Source organism: Mustela nigripes, chromosome 8 (genome assembly GCF_022355385.1).
Source record: "Mustela nigripes isolate SB6536 chromosome 8, MUSNIG.SB6536, whole genome shotgun sequence".
Classification (NCBI taxonomy): Eukaryota; Metazoa; Chordata; class Mammalia; order Carnivora; family Mustelidae; genus Mustela; species Mustela nigripes.
Window position 1 is genome coordinate 9613793 of NC_081564.1, and position 15794 is coordinate 9629586.

The following is a 15794-nucleotide window of genomic DNA, read 5'->3' on the forward strand; positions in this document are numbered from 1 at the left end:
TTATTTTTTTAAGATTTTATTTATTTATCTGACAGACAAGAGATGGCAAGTAGGCCAGAGAGGCAGGCAGAGAGAGAGAGGGAAGCAGGCTCCCTGCTGAGCAAAGAGCCCGATGCGTGACTCGATCCCAGGACCCTGAGATCATGACCTGAGCTGAAGGCAGAGACTTAACCCGCTGAGCCACTCAGGTGCCCCCCTTTCCATGTTTCCAACCTTTTAGTTGACTAGACTCCAAACCTAGGAGTCTTCTTACTTTTTTCTTTCCCATTCCATGTATAATCCTTTAGGAAATCCTCTTGTCTACCCTGAAGATAATCCTAGTTGGATTTTTATCACTCCTCCCACTGCTGCCACCTTGGTCCTTTTTTTTTTTTTTTTAAAGATTTTATTTATTTATTTGACAGAGAGAAATCACAAGTAGATGGAGAGGTAGGCAGAGAGAGAGAGAGGGAAGCAGGCTCCCTGCTGAGCAAAGAGCCCCATGCGGGACTCGATCCCAGGACCCTGAGATCATGACCTGAGCCGAAGGCAGCGGCTTAACCCACTGAGCCACCCAGGCGCCCCACCTTGGTCCTTTTACCATCATTTCCTGTCTGGATTGTTTATCACAGTGGCTTTCTTAACTAACCTGTGTGTTTTCCCTGTGCAGTAGTTTGAAAGGTGATTTAAAAATGTAAGTCAGATCATGTTGCTCCTCTGCCTAAACCTTCCAGTCCTTAACTATTTCACAAAAAATAAAGGTTGAAGTTTTTATAGTGCCTCCAAGGCCCTATATCTTCTGTCTTTTCATTACCTCACTGGCCTCCTCTGCCTGTCTGTCCCTTGCCCATTTTGCCCCAGCCACACTGGCCTCTTGCATACATGTCATATACTGTCTGCCCATTGCCTGATATGTCCCTCTCCTGTAGACAGGCATGCTGCTGCCTTGCTTCTTTGAGGTCTTGTCAGATGTTACCTTATCACTGAGCCCCACCTCCGCTGTAGCCTGTATATGCATCCCCTCTCGCTGCTTTCTTCCTCTTTTTAAAAAAAATTTTTTTAAAAAGATTTTATTTATTTATTTGACAGAGAGAGAGAGAGAGAGAGAGAGAGATCACAAGTAGGCAGAGAGACAGGCAGAGAGAGAGGAGGAAGCAGGCTCCCTGCTGAGCAGAGAACCCGATGCGGGGCTCAATCCCAGGACCCTGGGATCATGACCCAAGCTGAAGGCAGAGGCTTTAACCCACTGAGCCACCCAGGCACCCCTAAATTTTTAAAAAAGACTTTATTTATTTTATTTGACAGAGAGAGTGTGTGTGAGAGAGAGAATGAGCCTGGGAGGGGGCAGAGGGAGAGGGAGAAGCAGATTCCCTGCCAAATACAGAGCTTGATATGGGCTTGATCCCAGGACTCCGGGATCACAACTCAAGATGAAGGCAGATGCCCAAGTGACTGAGCCACCCAGGTGCCACACTTTTTTTTTTTTAATGGTTTAATTTATTAATTTGTTAGTGAGTGTACATGAGTTGGGAGAGGAGCAGAGGGTTAGAGAGAGGGAGAAAGAATCTCCAGCAGATTCCCCGCTGAGCAGGGAGCTTAGTTTCTGGTCTTGATCTTACAACTCTGAGATCATGACCTGAGCTGAATCCAAGAGTCAAGGGTTGGGTGCTCAACTGACTGAGACACCAAGGTGCCCCATTACTTTATTTCTCTTGTAGCAGTTATCACCACATGACATTTTATTTAGTTACTTTTTTTTTTTTTTTAAATCCCTCCATTGCAAAGAAACCCTCTTGAGGGCAGGGTTATTTTGATAACTGGCATGTGGTCCTCATAGCCTGTGTTGGGTATCCACTGTTTGTGGCATGAGTGAATTTAGTAAGCCCTGTTTTTTATTATCCCAGTTTATTCTTTTTTATTTTCATTTTTTATTTATTTTATTTTTTGCCCAGCCCCTATTCTTTTTTTTTTTTTTGAATAGCTTTAATGAGATATCATTCACATATCATATGTATTTAAAGGACACAGCCCAGTGGCTTTTAGTATATTCACATACTGTACTATAATCTTAGGACATTCCCATCACCTCCAAAAGAAACCCTGTACCTATTAGGTATCCACCTTCTCAAAGCAAGCACTGATCTACTTTCTGTCTATGAATTTGCTTATTCTGGACTTCACATCAATGGAATCATAGAACATGTGGCCTCTTGTGTCTGGTTTCTTTCCTTTAGCTTAATATTTCTGAGGTTTATTCAAATTGTAGCATTTATCAGTACTTCATTACTTTTTTTTTTTATGATTTGCTTATTTATTTATTTGAGAGAGAAAAAACACAAGCAAGGGGAGGGGCAGAAGGAGAGGGAGAGAGAGAATCGCTCAAGCAGACACTGTGTTGAGTATGGAGCCCAATGTGGGGCTCAATCCCACGACCCCAATATCCTGACCCGATCCAAAACCAAGAGTCTATTGCTCAACCAACTGAGCCATCCAGGTGCTCCCAGTAATTTGTTACTTATAATGGCTGAATGATATCATACTGTATGGATTCTCAGTTTATTCTTTTTTATTTTTTTTTTATAATCTTGAAGGGGTGTTCTTTTTTTTTTTTTTTTTAAAGATTTTATTTATTTATTTGACAGACAGAGAGCACAAGTAGGCAGAGGCAGGCAGTGAGAGAGGAGGAAACAGGCTTCCCACTGAGCAGAGAGCCTGACATGGTGCTCGATCCCAGGACCCTGGGATCATGATCTGAGCTGAAGGCAGATGCTTTAACCCACTGAGCCACCCAGGCGCCCCTCTCAGTTTATTCTTAAATGGAACATAAGAATTATCATTGCAGAAAAAAATGATCAATCCTTGCCTTTTTGAGGATGCTGAGTCCGAGGAGGAAGGAACTTGCCTGGGTCATGAGCTAGTAAGCGGTATAGCTCAGATGTGCGCCTGGGTCTGGGTGAGTGGAGCCCTAAGCACAAGGCTGCAGAGCTCTCCGTGCCCTTAATGAATGATTTACGACAGCTCTTCCTCTTGCCTTCTCTCTCTTTCACTGTCCGAACACACTGTAATTGGGCCAATATTTGTAGAGAAGTCTCTTGAAAGTTCATTTGATTATCAGTGCCAGGACTCCACGTTTAATAATGATGTATGTTCCCTGGAGTATTGAATTAGCCTATAAAGGTCAGATAATTTGACTTCAGGAATTACTCTTTTTACCACAAATCTTGGTGACTTTTGGAATCCATGAAGGAAATCTTGCTGGGAACTAGAGAGGAATTCTCTTGAAGTGGATGGCATTCATGGTGGACTTCATTATTTGTGTGTGTGTTTCTTTTAAAGATTTATTTATTTATTTGACAGACAGAGATCACAAGTAGGCAGAGAGGCAGGCAGAGAGAGAGGGAGAAGCAGGCTCCCCGCCGAGAAGAGAGCCCAATGCGACCCTGTTTTTTTTTTTTTTTTTTTTTTTTAAGATTTTATTTATTTATTTGACAGAGATCACAAGCAGGCAGAGAGGGAAGCAGAGAGAGAGAAGGGGGGAAGCAGGCTCCCTACTGAGCAGAGAGCCTGATGCCGGGCTTGATCTCAGAACTGTGGTTCTGGGATCATGACCTGAGCCAAAGGCAGCGGCTTTAACTCACTGAGCCACCCAGGTGTCCCTACTTGTGTGTTTTTAAAAACTTTTTATTCTGAAATAATTTCAAATTTATACAAATGTTATAAGAATAATACAACTTCGGTGTACTTTTAACTCAGATTTAGCAGCTAACATTGTACATACACATTTGCCTCCCCCATATGTATACACACACTGTATGTATAACTTCAGTCTGAACCATTTGAGAGTAAGTACCAGATATGATGTCTTGTTACTCTAAAATACTTCAGTGTGTATTTCCTAAAAACAGAGACACAGACATAGTTAACAGTATGCTTGTCAAAATCAGGAAATTTACATTATAATAGTATTATTATCAAATTTCTGCCTCCCCCTGGTCAGTGATAACGCCCAGAAAGAACCATGCAGTGTAATCTTGTGTCCTTTTTCTGGCCTGTAATCTGGAAAGTTCTTTCTTGGCTGTCCCCTCCCCCTTCACAGTTTTGACATTTTTGAGGAGTACGTGCCAGTGAGTTTGTAGAATGTCACGCACTTGGGGTTTGTCCGATGTTCCTCCGAATTCGATTAGGTAATGCTTTTTTGGCAGGAATAGCACAGAAATGGCACGTGTTCTCAGTGCGTGTTGTGATGCCAGTTTAATCCATAACCGGTGGCGTTAACTTTCATCAACTGGTTAAGATAGAGTCTGTCAAGTTCTTCACTGTGAGGTTGATGAATATTCGTTATTTGTTAATTAATAAGTATTTTGTAGGGAGGTTCTTTGAGTTGTTGTAAATACCATCCTTCCTGAAATGTTCACCCACCAGTTTTAGTGTCCTCTGATGATCCTTGCCTGAGTCATTCATGTGCTGGTTACCAAATGGTGATTTTCTAATCCTCGTATACCTTCTATACTGCTTATATATTACATATATGTAAAATATTATATATTCTATACTGCTTATATATTATTCTTTGTGATTCTATTGCAAAGAGCTTTCCCTTTGTCCCTTTTTTTGTTTAAGATTTTATTTGTTTATTTGAGAGAGAGCCAGAGCTCTAGGAGGGGGAGAGGCAGGGTGGGGAGCGAGAAGCAGGCTCCCCACTGAGCAGGGCACTGTGGCATGGTAAGGTACTCCAAGCTCATCTTACCTTTTTAGTGCCTCAGACCTGGAATTAGTCCTTTCTCCAAGGAACCCAGTTCCTTTTGTTGGAGAATGGTATTTAGAAATCATGATAACGGGGCTGGTTATGCTGATGGCTTCCGGGTATCATTGCTTCCAAGCCCTTTTGGAAGAGAGAACTATGAAGATACGTATGCATCTGCATGCACAAAAGCACAGGGACGTACACAGAACCATACATCTGAATTTCTGCAGCCATCTCTATATGTGTATTAAAAAGCAGAGTTTATATTGCCTCCAATTTTTTTTTTAAGATTTTATTTATTTACTTGACAGACAGAGATCACAAGTAGGCAGAGAGGCAGGCAGAGAGAGAGAGAGAGGAGGAAGCAGGCTCCCTGCCGAGCAGAGAGCCCGATGCGGGACTCCATCCCAGGACCCTGAGATCATGACCTGAGCCAAAGGCAGAGGCTTAACCCACTGAGTCCACCCAGGTGCCCTATATTGCCTCCAATTCTAATCTGCTTTATTCTGGTTTTCCCCTTTCCATATTTGTATCCCCTCTCTAATAGTGAGAAACCTGGCTCTCATTATCCTTAATACATTTGTTTATTCACTAGTTTCTTTCTTTACTTGTGTAATTCTACTCCATGTGTTCAATCTCCTGACCATATGGACTATCTTTCAGGGCTTTGGGCTCGGCTTCATACCCCCATCCCCAGTCCCAGTGACCATGCCCCTGGCCCTACTGACTACGCTAGCAGGATCCCAGGATCCTTCCAAGAGGAAGTCAAGGGGGGGGGCGGTGATTAGAGAGAAGAGGGGTAAGAGGAAGGGAAGGTCCTATTTTATACTTTTATTAGCTACTCTACTCATGGGCATTTTAGCTGTCCTGGTGTGGAAAGTAGTGCTTTCTGGAGAATTTCTGGAGAATTGTGGTTTTCATTGCTCTATTTTTCCTCTCACTCAAGATGGTTTCACCCAAACATCACTGGCGTGGAGGCCGAAAACCTGCTGTTGACAAGAGGCGTGGATGGCAGTTTTTTGGCGAGGCCCAGTAAAAGCAACCCTGGAGACTTCACCCTTTCCGTCAGGTAAGTTGGAAGAAAAAGAGAACACTGCAAGGGCTTTTCAGGTGGGAAATGTTGAAACCCCTCCAGGACAACTTGCTACCCTCATGGAGAGTAGGCCTGCCTGCGGGCCTGTGGCGAGGCCTGGTCTGCGTGTCAGATGCGACTCAAGCCCGCTTGCAAGGCTCAGGCGTGGCCTCCTGAGAGTGGGGATGTGGGAATGCGGCACAAGGGGTGTCATCATGGGCATTTCTTCTCCCTTGAGGAAACCCCTGAGGGTGAGGTGGACAGAGTGTTGCAGGTCCTTAAGCCACACAGGGCTCCATCCTGGTTCTCGTCATCCTGAACCTGGTGGCCTGCATTTTTCCTTTTTCTTTCTGTTGATTTCTTTTTGGGAAAATTGCTTTCTAAGAGTTACTTCAGATCAGTTTTCTTTTTCAAGTAATTAACATCACTGAGGAAGTTGTGGTCCCTTTTGTTCCCCTGCCCAGTCCCCTTCTCCTCCCTCTTTCCCCAGAGGAAACCACCATCGAGAGGTTGGCATATATCCTTCCTGAATGTGTTTTTATACTTGTACTGTCTTGGTGCTATTGTGAACAATATAAAGTTGGTTTGTGTGTTTTTAGAATTCATATCCATGGTCTTATAATATATCTGCTATTCTGCAACTTCCTTTTTAAAGTTTTTGAGTTCTCTGCTGATCTAATTCTTCCTTTTAATGGCCAACATAATTTACTTACGTCTTAATTAAAAAAAATAATAAAAGCAGATTCATAAAGCAGTCGAGTTATAGCTCCTCGAATAATCTAGAGGAAAGGGAATAAGTACATAAGAGAAAGTTAGTTTCTAGAAAGAGTCTGTCACATTTGCTCATAGAGACATGTAACAGGATGCCGGTCATACTGTTCAAAAAACTTTAAAGCAAACTAAAAACAACTCAATGTCCCACAATAGAGGGTTGGACAAACTGGTCGGTTTATTTAGGATCCCCTTTTGGACTTGGGAAATATCTTTTTGGGTTAGGTTAGTTTTTTTGAGGAGCCCCTGTCCTTAGCTTTTACTTGTGTTCTTCTTTTTTTTTTTTTTTTAAAGATTTTATTTATTTATTTGACAGACAGAGATCACAAGTAGGCAGAGAGGCAGGCAGAGAGAGAGGGGAAGCAGGCTCCCTGCCGAGCAGAGAGCCCGATGTGGGACTCGATCCCAGGACCCTGAGATCATGACCTGAGCCGAAGGCAGCGGCTTAACCCACTGAGCCACCCAGGCGCCCCTGTGTTCTTTTTTAAGATTTTACTTATTTATTTGAGAGAGCGCATGCGCGTGAGAGCAGGAGCCCGGGGGGGGGGGGGGGGGGAGGGGGGGAAGCAGACTTCTTGCTGAGCAGAGAGCCCGATGCGGGGCTGGATCCCAGGACCCCAGGATCATGACCTGAGCTGAAGGTAGACGCTTAACCAACTGAGCCACCCAGGCGCCCTTGTGTTTCAGTTCAAGGAATGGATCTTTCAATCCTAAGGATTTACCTCAGCACAGGCTTCTAACATAAAGCTGTGTGATATTTGGGCTGTAAGAGTTTGGTTGGAGAGCATCTGATGCTGCTGCTGCTGCTGATAGCAGACGTGACTGGGGACTTGACATATGTACCAGGCCATTGCACCACGCACTCGGCATATATCATTGTATTTAATTTTCCTGACAGCCTGGGAATAAGTTCCACAGAGCTGGGAAATAAATATTTATATATATTCATTTTGCAGATGAGTAAGCCGAGGCACAGAGGTTAAGTTAGTTAGCTGCTCTCACGGTTTGTCAGTGGCAGAACCAGGGCTAGAGAATTGGTGTGATTTTTTTCCTCAACGTTTTTTGTTTTTTTTTTTTTTTGAAAAATGCCTGACCTGCAGAGAAGGTGAAAGGTGAATATAGTGGACACGCATATTCTCTTCACTAGCCAGTGTTTTGTCATGTTTGCTCTTTCTGAGTATGTTTGTGTATATACTTTTTTCCCCCTGAGCTTTTTGAAAATAAGTTGCAGATAATCAGGATATTTATTTTTTATCTTTATTTTATTTTATTAAAAAAATTTTTTTATTTTTTTATTTTTTTTTAAAGATTTTATTTATTTATTTGATAGAGAGAAATCACAAGTAGATGGAGAGGCAGGCAGAGAGAGAGAGAGAGGGAAGCAGGCTCCCCGCTGAGCAGGGAGCCTGATGCGGGACTCGATCTCAGGACTCTGAGATCATGACCTGAGCCGAAGGCAGCGGCTTAACCCACTGAGCCACCTAGGCGCCCTAAAAAAATTTTTTTAGAGATTTTATTTTTAAGTACTCTCCATACCCAGCGTGGGGCTCGAACTCACAACGCCAAGATCAAGAGTCTGCATGCTCTACTGACTATGCCCGCCCGCCAGGTGCCTTTATTTGCATCTTTAAATACTTCAGTGTGTATGGCAGAGAAACAAGGGCTTTCTGGACAGCTACAGAATCATTAAGAGTAATACATTTTAACCTTGCTTTAATAATATTGTCAAATATATAATATACTATCTGTATTCAGACTTCCCTTATTTCAGTAATGGCTTTAGAAGCAGTTGAGTCTCTCCACCTTCCACCCCTCCCCTGCCCCTAGACTAGATTCAGGAGAATCTCGTCAAAGATCATTCATTGCATTTAATTTGTATGTTTCTAGTCTCTGTCTCCCTCCTGACCTTTTCTTTTTATCCCCATCTTTTAGCTTTTTGGGGAGTCAGGCCAGTCATTTCTTGGGTTGTCCTCCAATCTCAATTTGCTGATTGTTTCCTCATTTTCACATTCACATGAAACATTTTGGGCAAACACACTCCAGAGGTGATGCCGGACCACCCCGTTATTTCACAGGGTGTTTGGCCCATTCTTTGGTGTTATTTGGTTTAACCACTGGATTCAGGTGCTTGCCAGATGTTTTTCATTACAAAGGCGCCTTTTTCTTTTTGTAATTATTAAGTGGTCTGATGGGTGATAGTTTGTATCTTCTTCCCCAGCATTTTCTCACTTCGTGTTTTTAGCATTTGTTGATGAAGTTTTTCTGAATAAATCATTTATGGCACCTGAAAAATTTTTTTTCTAATTCTGTTATTTCTTTCTTTCCTTTTTTTAAAGATTTTATTTATTTATTTGAAAGAGAGAACACGAGCAGGGGAGGGGGTCAGGTGGGGAGAGAAAGAAGGAGAAGCAGACTCTCTGCTGAGCAAGGAGCCAATGGGCACTGGATCCCAGGACCCTGAGATCACGAGATCATGACCTGAGCCAAAGGCAGATGCTCAATGATTGAGACACCCAGGCGCCCCTCATTATTAATTTGATGCTCTAATTGCCCCACATTCGGCTGGCGTGGTTCCTGTATCCTTTTGACATTTCTCCAGTGATCTTTGAGTACATCCTTGCCTTCTGGCTCTGTGAGATGTTTCAGGCTATTTTTGTAATTTTTCCCCCCCTAAGCCTGGAATCATTTTGTTTCTCTCAAGAGGCTTGAGTCTTTCAATGGGAAATGGTGTTCAGGAACCAAGATTTAGAAGCTAGGTGTGTTTATTGCTTGTTGGCCCTCACAGTAGACAGAGCTGGGAAATAAATATTTATATATTTCAGACCAAGTGTTCTTACTAATAGTTCCAGTTCAATGCAATTTTCTTACCTTTTCCCATTCCATATTTGTGTTTCCCTTCTCTTGTATGGGGAACCCTGCTTCCAGATGCAACACTATATGACCTCACTTGGCCAATTCTATAATACAAAAATTGTTCCAGAAATACTATACCACTGTCGTTCCCTTTTTTTTTTTTTTTAAGATTTTTTTTATTTATTAGACACACAGACAGAGATCACAAGTAGGCAGAGAGGCAGGCAGGGGAGGGGGGATGCAGGCTCCCTATTGAGCAGAGAGCCCGATTGGGGCTCCATCCCAGGACCCTGAGATCAGGACCTGAGCTGAAGGCAGAGGCTTAACCCACTGAGCCACTCAGGCTCAGTGGAATTAGTTTTCTGTGTATTTGTGAGTTAACTATAAAGTGAGATTTCTATTTGTATTCAGTGTTTTTCAGGTATTCATTTTTTTCTGATCTTTGTTGATTAAATTATATGTTTTGAGTGTGTGAAACATTTACAAGATTTAAAAATAAAACTGTATAAAAGGTATTTTCTGAGAAATCCCCCCCTTTTTTGGGGGGGGGAGAAATCCCACTCTTATCTATGCCTTGCACCATCTCCATCCATCCCTGAAGGTCATCATTTCCCTTAGTTTCTAGTTTATCCTTTTGTTGCTTTGTACACATGAAGTAGAATACTATCTTTTTCTATAGTTTACTTTTTCACTTACAGAAATCTTTTAGTAATCTTTCTCATCTTCGTAGTCAACTGAATAGTGTATAAATGTATACAATTTCCCTACAGATAGGACTTTAGTTTTTTCTAATATTTAACAGTGACCGATACGGCTGCAGTGAACGGGATCCCATTTTGCATATGTTCTGTGCTTTTGAAAAGCTGTCTTTCCAAAGCTGAAAAGTGATTTCCTGGGAGGGAGGTGATTGGAGGAGACAGTATATGCACAGGTGGCATTGCTTTTTCAGATTCTTCTCCGTAGCGATTGCACCATCTTGTGCTCCCACCAGTCATACACGGGGGCCCCATTTCTCCACAGCGTCACCATTTGAGTGTGGTCAAACTTTTCCTTTTCATTAGCTTGATAGATGAGAAATGCTGTCTTTGCAAATTTTAATTTTTATTTCTCTCAGGATTGAAGGTGAGCATCCTTTAATGCATTTAAAGACCATTTGTGTATCTTTTTTTTTTTTTTAAAGATTTTATTTATTTATTTGACAGAGAGAGATCACAAGTAGGCAGAGAGGCAGGCAGAGAGAGAGGAGGAAGCAGGCTCCCCGCCGAGCAGAGAGCCCAATGCGGGACTCGATCCCAGGACCCTGAGATCACGACCTGAGCCGAAGGCAGCGGCTTAACCCACTGAGCCACCCAGGCGCCCCCCATTTGTGTATCTTTTTTGTGAACTTAGAACCACTGCCTTTGACAGTTGTGCAACGTGGCCGACTTTCACTTTTTCTGTTTCTTTGTCTGTGCGTAGCCGCTGTTACAGATGTCTGCGTGCCTCTGTGAGTGCGTGTATGCGTGTGTATATGATGTGTTTATTGTTGTGGTTCTGTGCAATCCAACCTTTATATTATGTGCCCATGCTTAAAACTTGATCATTATGTTATCTTATATTCAGTTCATCAAGGAAGATTCCCCCTCCCTTTTTTCCTCCTCCTCCCACTCTCCCTTTATAATCTTGAGGAAAAAAATACAGAAAAATACATAAAGTTACGTAGAATCACTCATGTTGTATTTATGGCCATTTTCCCTTCAAAATAGAATATAAAATAAAACAGACTTTCTCTTTACTCACCGTCCTTGATCCTGTGCTTCCTTTTGTCCCATTGGCAGCTAGTCTCATGAGTTTGTTACACTTCATTTAAAAAAAAAAAATATATATATATATATATATATATATATGTTTGTAATATAATAAGTAACATTACCTGGAAATAGTATCTTCACAATAATAAAATATAACACATATATATGTGTGTGGGTATGTCTGTGTCTTAAATAATCTATAGTATTACTGTGTGTGTGCTTAAATTTTCATAAATGGTACATCCTGAGCATATCATTCTATGCTGTGCTTCTTTCATGCACGATTATGTTTTTGAGCTCCATCTGTGTGGCTGTGTATTAATGTCGTTCATACCTGAAATATCTTTCTTCGTGTTATGGCGTTAAGTAAAGGCTAGAAATGGGAAGCCCAGATGTTCAAGTAGAGTCAGATATAGTTGACCCGAAGGTGAGGGTGACCGGAAGGACCCTCTTTACCCACTGGAGAAGGTTTTCACCAATAATTAGAAGTCGGTATTGTCAGGAACATTTTGGGATGGTTTTTTCTTATTTTCTTTAGTCTCCATGTTCTTTTTTACTTGGTAGAAATGTGTTTATATTTTCCAGAGGCTTCATCAATAATCTGCAGGATCAGACTAAAAGCTCATATAGGTCAATGGTTATCATTTTGGAAGTGCCTGGCCCCTTGGTAATAATGAGTGTCCTTGTGATGTAGTCATTTGTTCAGAAAACTGAATGGAAATCACAGTCTGCCTAGGCTAACCAAAATACCAAGTTTTATTTATTTAAGGTTTCTTTTAAGATTTTATTTATTTATTTGGCGGAGAGACAGTGAGAGAGGGAACACAAGCAGGGAGAGCAGTAGAGGGAGAAGGAGGCTTCCCACTGAGCAGAGACCCCCCAATGCGGGGCTCAATCCCAGAACCATGGGACCATGACCCGACCTAAAGGTAGACACTTAACGACTGAGCTACCCAGGTGCCCCTAAAATACCAAGTTTTAGAAACTTTTGATCAATGTTTTGTCACCTCAGTGGGAAAACATTTTAGCTATCTTGTGCTGGAAACTGTCAGTTGTCTGTGTTTTTAAGGTACGATTAAAGTCTATGATTATTTAGGGTATGATTTAAGGTATTATATACGGTATCTTAAGTGTACAGTGACATGAATTTTGACAAATGTATTTATTTATGTAACCAACACCGTAGTGAGAATATTTTCATTACCCTAGAAGATTCCTTTGTTCCCCTTTCTAATTTCCCCCCTTCTAAGTAGCTACCACTATTCTCTAACCCTATAGACTAGTTTTGCTTATTCTGCAAGTTCACTGACAAATGAAGTCATACAGTACGTATTCATTTGTGCCTGTCTCCTTTCTCTCTCTCTCTCTTTTTAAAGATATTATTTTTAAGTAATCTTTATACCCAGTGTGGGCCTTGAACTCGCAACCCCAAGACCAAGAGCCACATGCTTCCCTGACTGTGCCAGTCACCCACCCTTGGCTTCTTTCTCTTAATGTAATGTTTTTTGAGATTTATCCCTGTAATTGTGTGTTTTAGTGTCTTTTTTTTTCTTTAATTGCTGTGTAATGTTTTATGGTGTGAGTATGTAACTATTTATCCATTTTGGTTGAGTTTCCAGGATTTTTCTATTCCACATAAAGCTGCCATGAATATTCTCATACCAGTCCTTGGGTAGCTAGACAGTTTCATTGTGTGTGTGGGGGACAAAATACTTACAGTGGTTTTATTGGATTAGAAGATAGATTGATGTTTAATATATGTGTCTCTATTAATTACTGATGATAAAAATTATTATCTCTTAATATATGCAATTTGATAGATTAGACTTCCAAAATAGAAGTTGTAGAAGGGAAAGGAGCCAAGAAACAAAGCCCTTTGGTGTTGAAATGGTTGACCGTGCGGTTTTCACTCACCACATTTATTACAGGAAAAGTATCAACTGGCTTCTTGGGTGTGTTTCAAGGTTTAGGCGGAATCTGATACCGAATATGACATCCATTTATACTAGTATGGCTCTTTATTGGTTTTTGTTTTCCCCCTAATGGACTCTTGTAGAAGAAATGGCGCCGTCACCCACATCAAGATTCAGAACACTGGTGATTACTATGACCTGTATGGAGGAGAGAAGTTTGCCACTTTGGCTGAGTTGGTCCAGTATTATATGGAACATCACGGGCAATTAAAAGAGAAGAATGGAGATGTTATTGAGCTTAAATATCCTCTGAACTGTGCAGATCCTACCTCTGAAAGGTCAGTGACTGTGGTGCATCTCTTTGATGCTGTAGGTGTTGTACGAATGCATCGTGGGGCCTTGGCTTTATCTGTTTCCCAGGCGGTCATCTTTGTAACTAAAGTTGTTTTACTGAAGCAAGAATCACAGGATCAGATTATTTTCTGAGCGCCCCTTTCTGTAAAAGCTTCAATCAGTGTTCCTTACACTTAGTTTCGCAGGGCTCTCAGACAATTCCTGTATATACTTGGTGCGTGCAGTCATTTTAAGATGACTGAACTTGAGCTGATCATCTCTGAAAGCTCCAAGAGCAAAACAGCTGCTAAGGGAGGCGCCAAAACAGCCACAGTGCCTGTGCTCGCTCCTGACCAGCTATGCAGCGGTGCCACCAACAGATGTCAGCTTAAGCTCAGCAGCTGAAAAGCGGAGCTCAGAGGGTTTTTCACCAGTTCTGTTCTGTTGTGTCCACAAATGTGGGAGAATGACCTTGCCTAGAGGGAGCTAAATGATTTCAGAGGGCTTCTTCCCCTTGTGTAGGAACGAAGCTGATGAAAACCAGGACTTGACTTATTTTTATTGATTTTATTGGTTTTCAACATTTCCAGTCTCCTGTCTGACTCAGGACACATTCAGGGTCTCTTTGTTAGGTTTGTGTATTTTATATCTCCACACAGCTTTTTTCACCTTGCCCCTTGATGTCAGTTCTGTTTTAGGCGGATCTTTTGTTTCCCCAGATACCACTGCAGCTTCAAGCAAAAGGCTGTTGGCCAACTCAGTTTATTTCTAAATTTTACTCTGTTCAGTTGAGTGTGGATGAAAAATAACTCAAAGTATATTCCGCTAGCAATGAGCCATTAGTGCTGTCCGCCATGATCATGTTTGCTTTCTCACCAAGGTCCTGGGGGGAAAAGCCACATTAGTCATATAACTATGTTAAGATTTTTTAAAAAGTTGGTCTTTGTTTATTTATTTAATCTCTACCCCTCTCTCCCCAGCATGGGGCTTGAACGCATGACCTCAGGCTCTTCCAACTGAGCCAGCCAGGTGCCCCTCTAAAATGTTTTTTATAGTACCTTTTTTTTTTTTTAAGATTTTATTTATTTGACAGGGAAAGAGAGACAGTGAGAGAGGGAATACAAGAGGGGAAGTGGGAGAGGGAGAAAGGGTGCTTCCCACTGAGCAGGGAGCCTGATGTGGGGCTCCATCCCAGGATGCTGGGATCATGATCTGAGCCTAAGGCAGAACCTTAGCCACCCAGGCACCCCAAAATGTTTTTTTTTTTAATACTTTATTTATTTATTTGACAGAGAGAGATCACAAGTAGGCAGAGAGGCAGGCAGAGAGAGAGAGGGGGAAGCAGGCTCCCTGCTGAGCAGAGAGCCTGATGCGGGGTTTGATCCCAGGACCCTGAGATCATGACCTGAGCTGAAGGCAGAGGCTTAACCCACTGAGCCACCCAGGCGCCCCCCCAGAATGTTTTTTATAGTACCTTAGAGTAATGTCATCTCAGAGTCTGTCCTCATGGCCCACATCAGGACTCTGGAGTACTGGGTAAAAGTGCTGATTGCTGGGCTCCTTTCAAACTAATGTATTGCTGTCCCTGGTTAGGAGGCATGGGAATTCACATTTTTAGCAAACTCCCTCACCCTTTCTCTAGATGTTACATGCTTTTAGAGCTTGGAATGATAACCTAGTATATAGTCCAAAGATACTGACAGCAACCTTCGAGGCTATTGAAATATTGGTTGGAAATGTTAAGAAATTTGGAATGCTTAAATTAATTTATAGTGAAAATCCTTTTTTATGTAGTATTCACATACTAAAGCAAGGGCAAACATTCAAATGATTTTTTTGTCTCTATCATGACTTTCTATTTTAATTTTTTTAAAAGATTTTATTTATTTACTTGAGAGAATGAGAGCATGAGAGAGGGTGGGGGGTTGGGGGAGTGGGGAGGGGCAGAATCAGACCCCCCACTGAGCAGGGAGCCCAGTGTGGGGCCCAATCCCGGGATCCCCAGATCATGACCCGAGCTGAGGGTAGATGCTTAACTGACGGAGCCACCCAGGCGCCCCCATTTTAAGTTCTTTAAATGGCTGTGATTAAATAGTTGGTCCTTTTGGAGTAGGGCATGGAGAAAACACAAAGTACATTTTTGAAAAAAGATTTTATTTATGTGACACAGAGAGAGAGATCAGAAATAGGCAGAGAAGCAGGTGTGGGGGGTGAGAAGCAGGCTCCCCGCTGAGCTCGATCCCAGGACAGTAAGACCATGACCTGAGCCTAAGGCAGAGGTTCAACCTTCTGAGCCACCCAGGCACCCCACAAGGTACATTTTTTTAAAAAATGGGAGA

At 42.0% G+C, this 15794-nt stretch overlaps 1 protein-coding gene across 2 annotated transcripts in view; it reads left to right on the top strand.

Moving 5' to 3' along the window:
* The window catches only part of PTPN11 (protein tyrosine phosphatase non-receptor type 11), an 87417-nt gene that overhangs the window by 16814 nt on the left and 54809 nt on the right, over window positions 1-15794 (top strand). For both annotated transcript variants that reach the window (XM_059408461.1, XM_059408462.1), the window contains exons 2-3: window positions 5670-5792; window positions 13266-13460. In XM_059408461.1, coding sequence (XP_059264444.1) covers window positions 5670-5792; window positions 13266-13460 — 318 coding nt within the window. The remainder of the gene's footprint in view (window positions 1-5669; window positions 5793-13265; window positions 13461-15794) is intronic.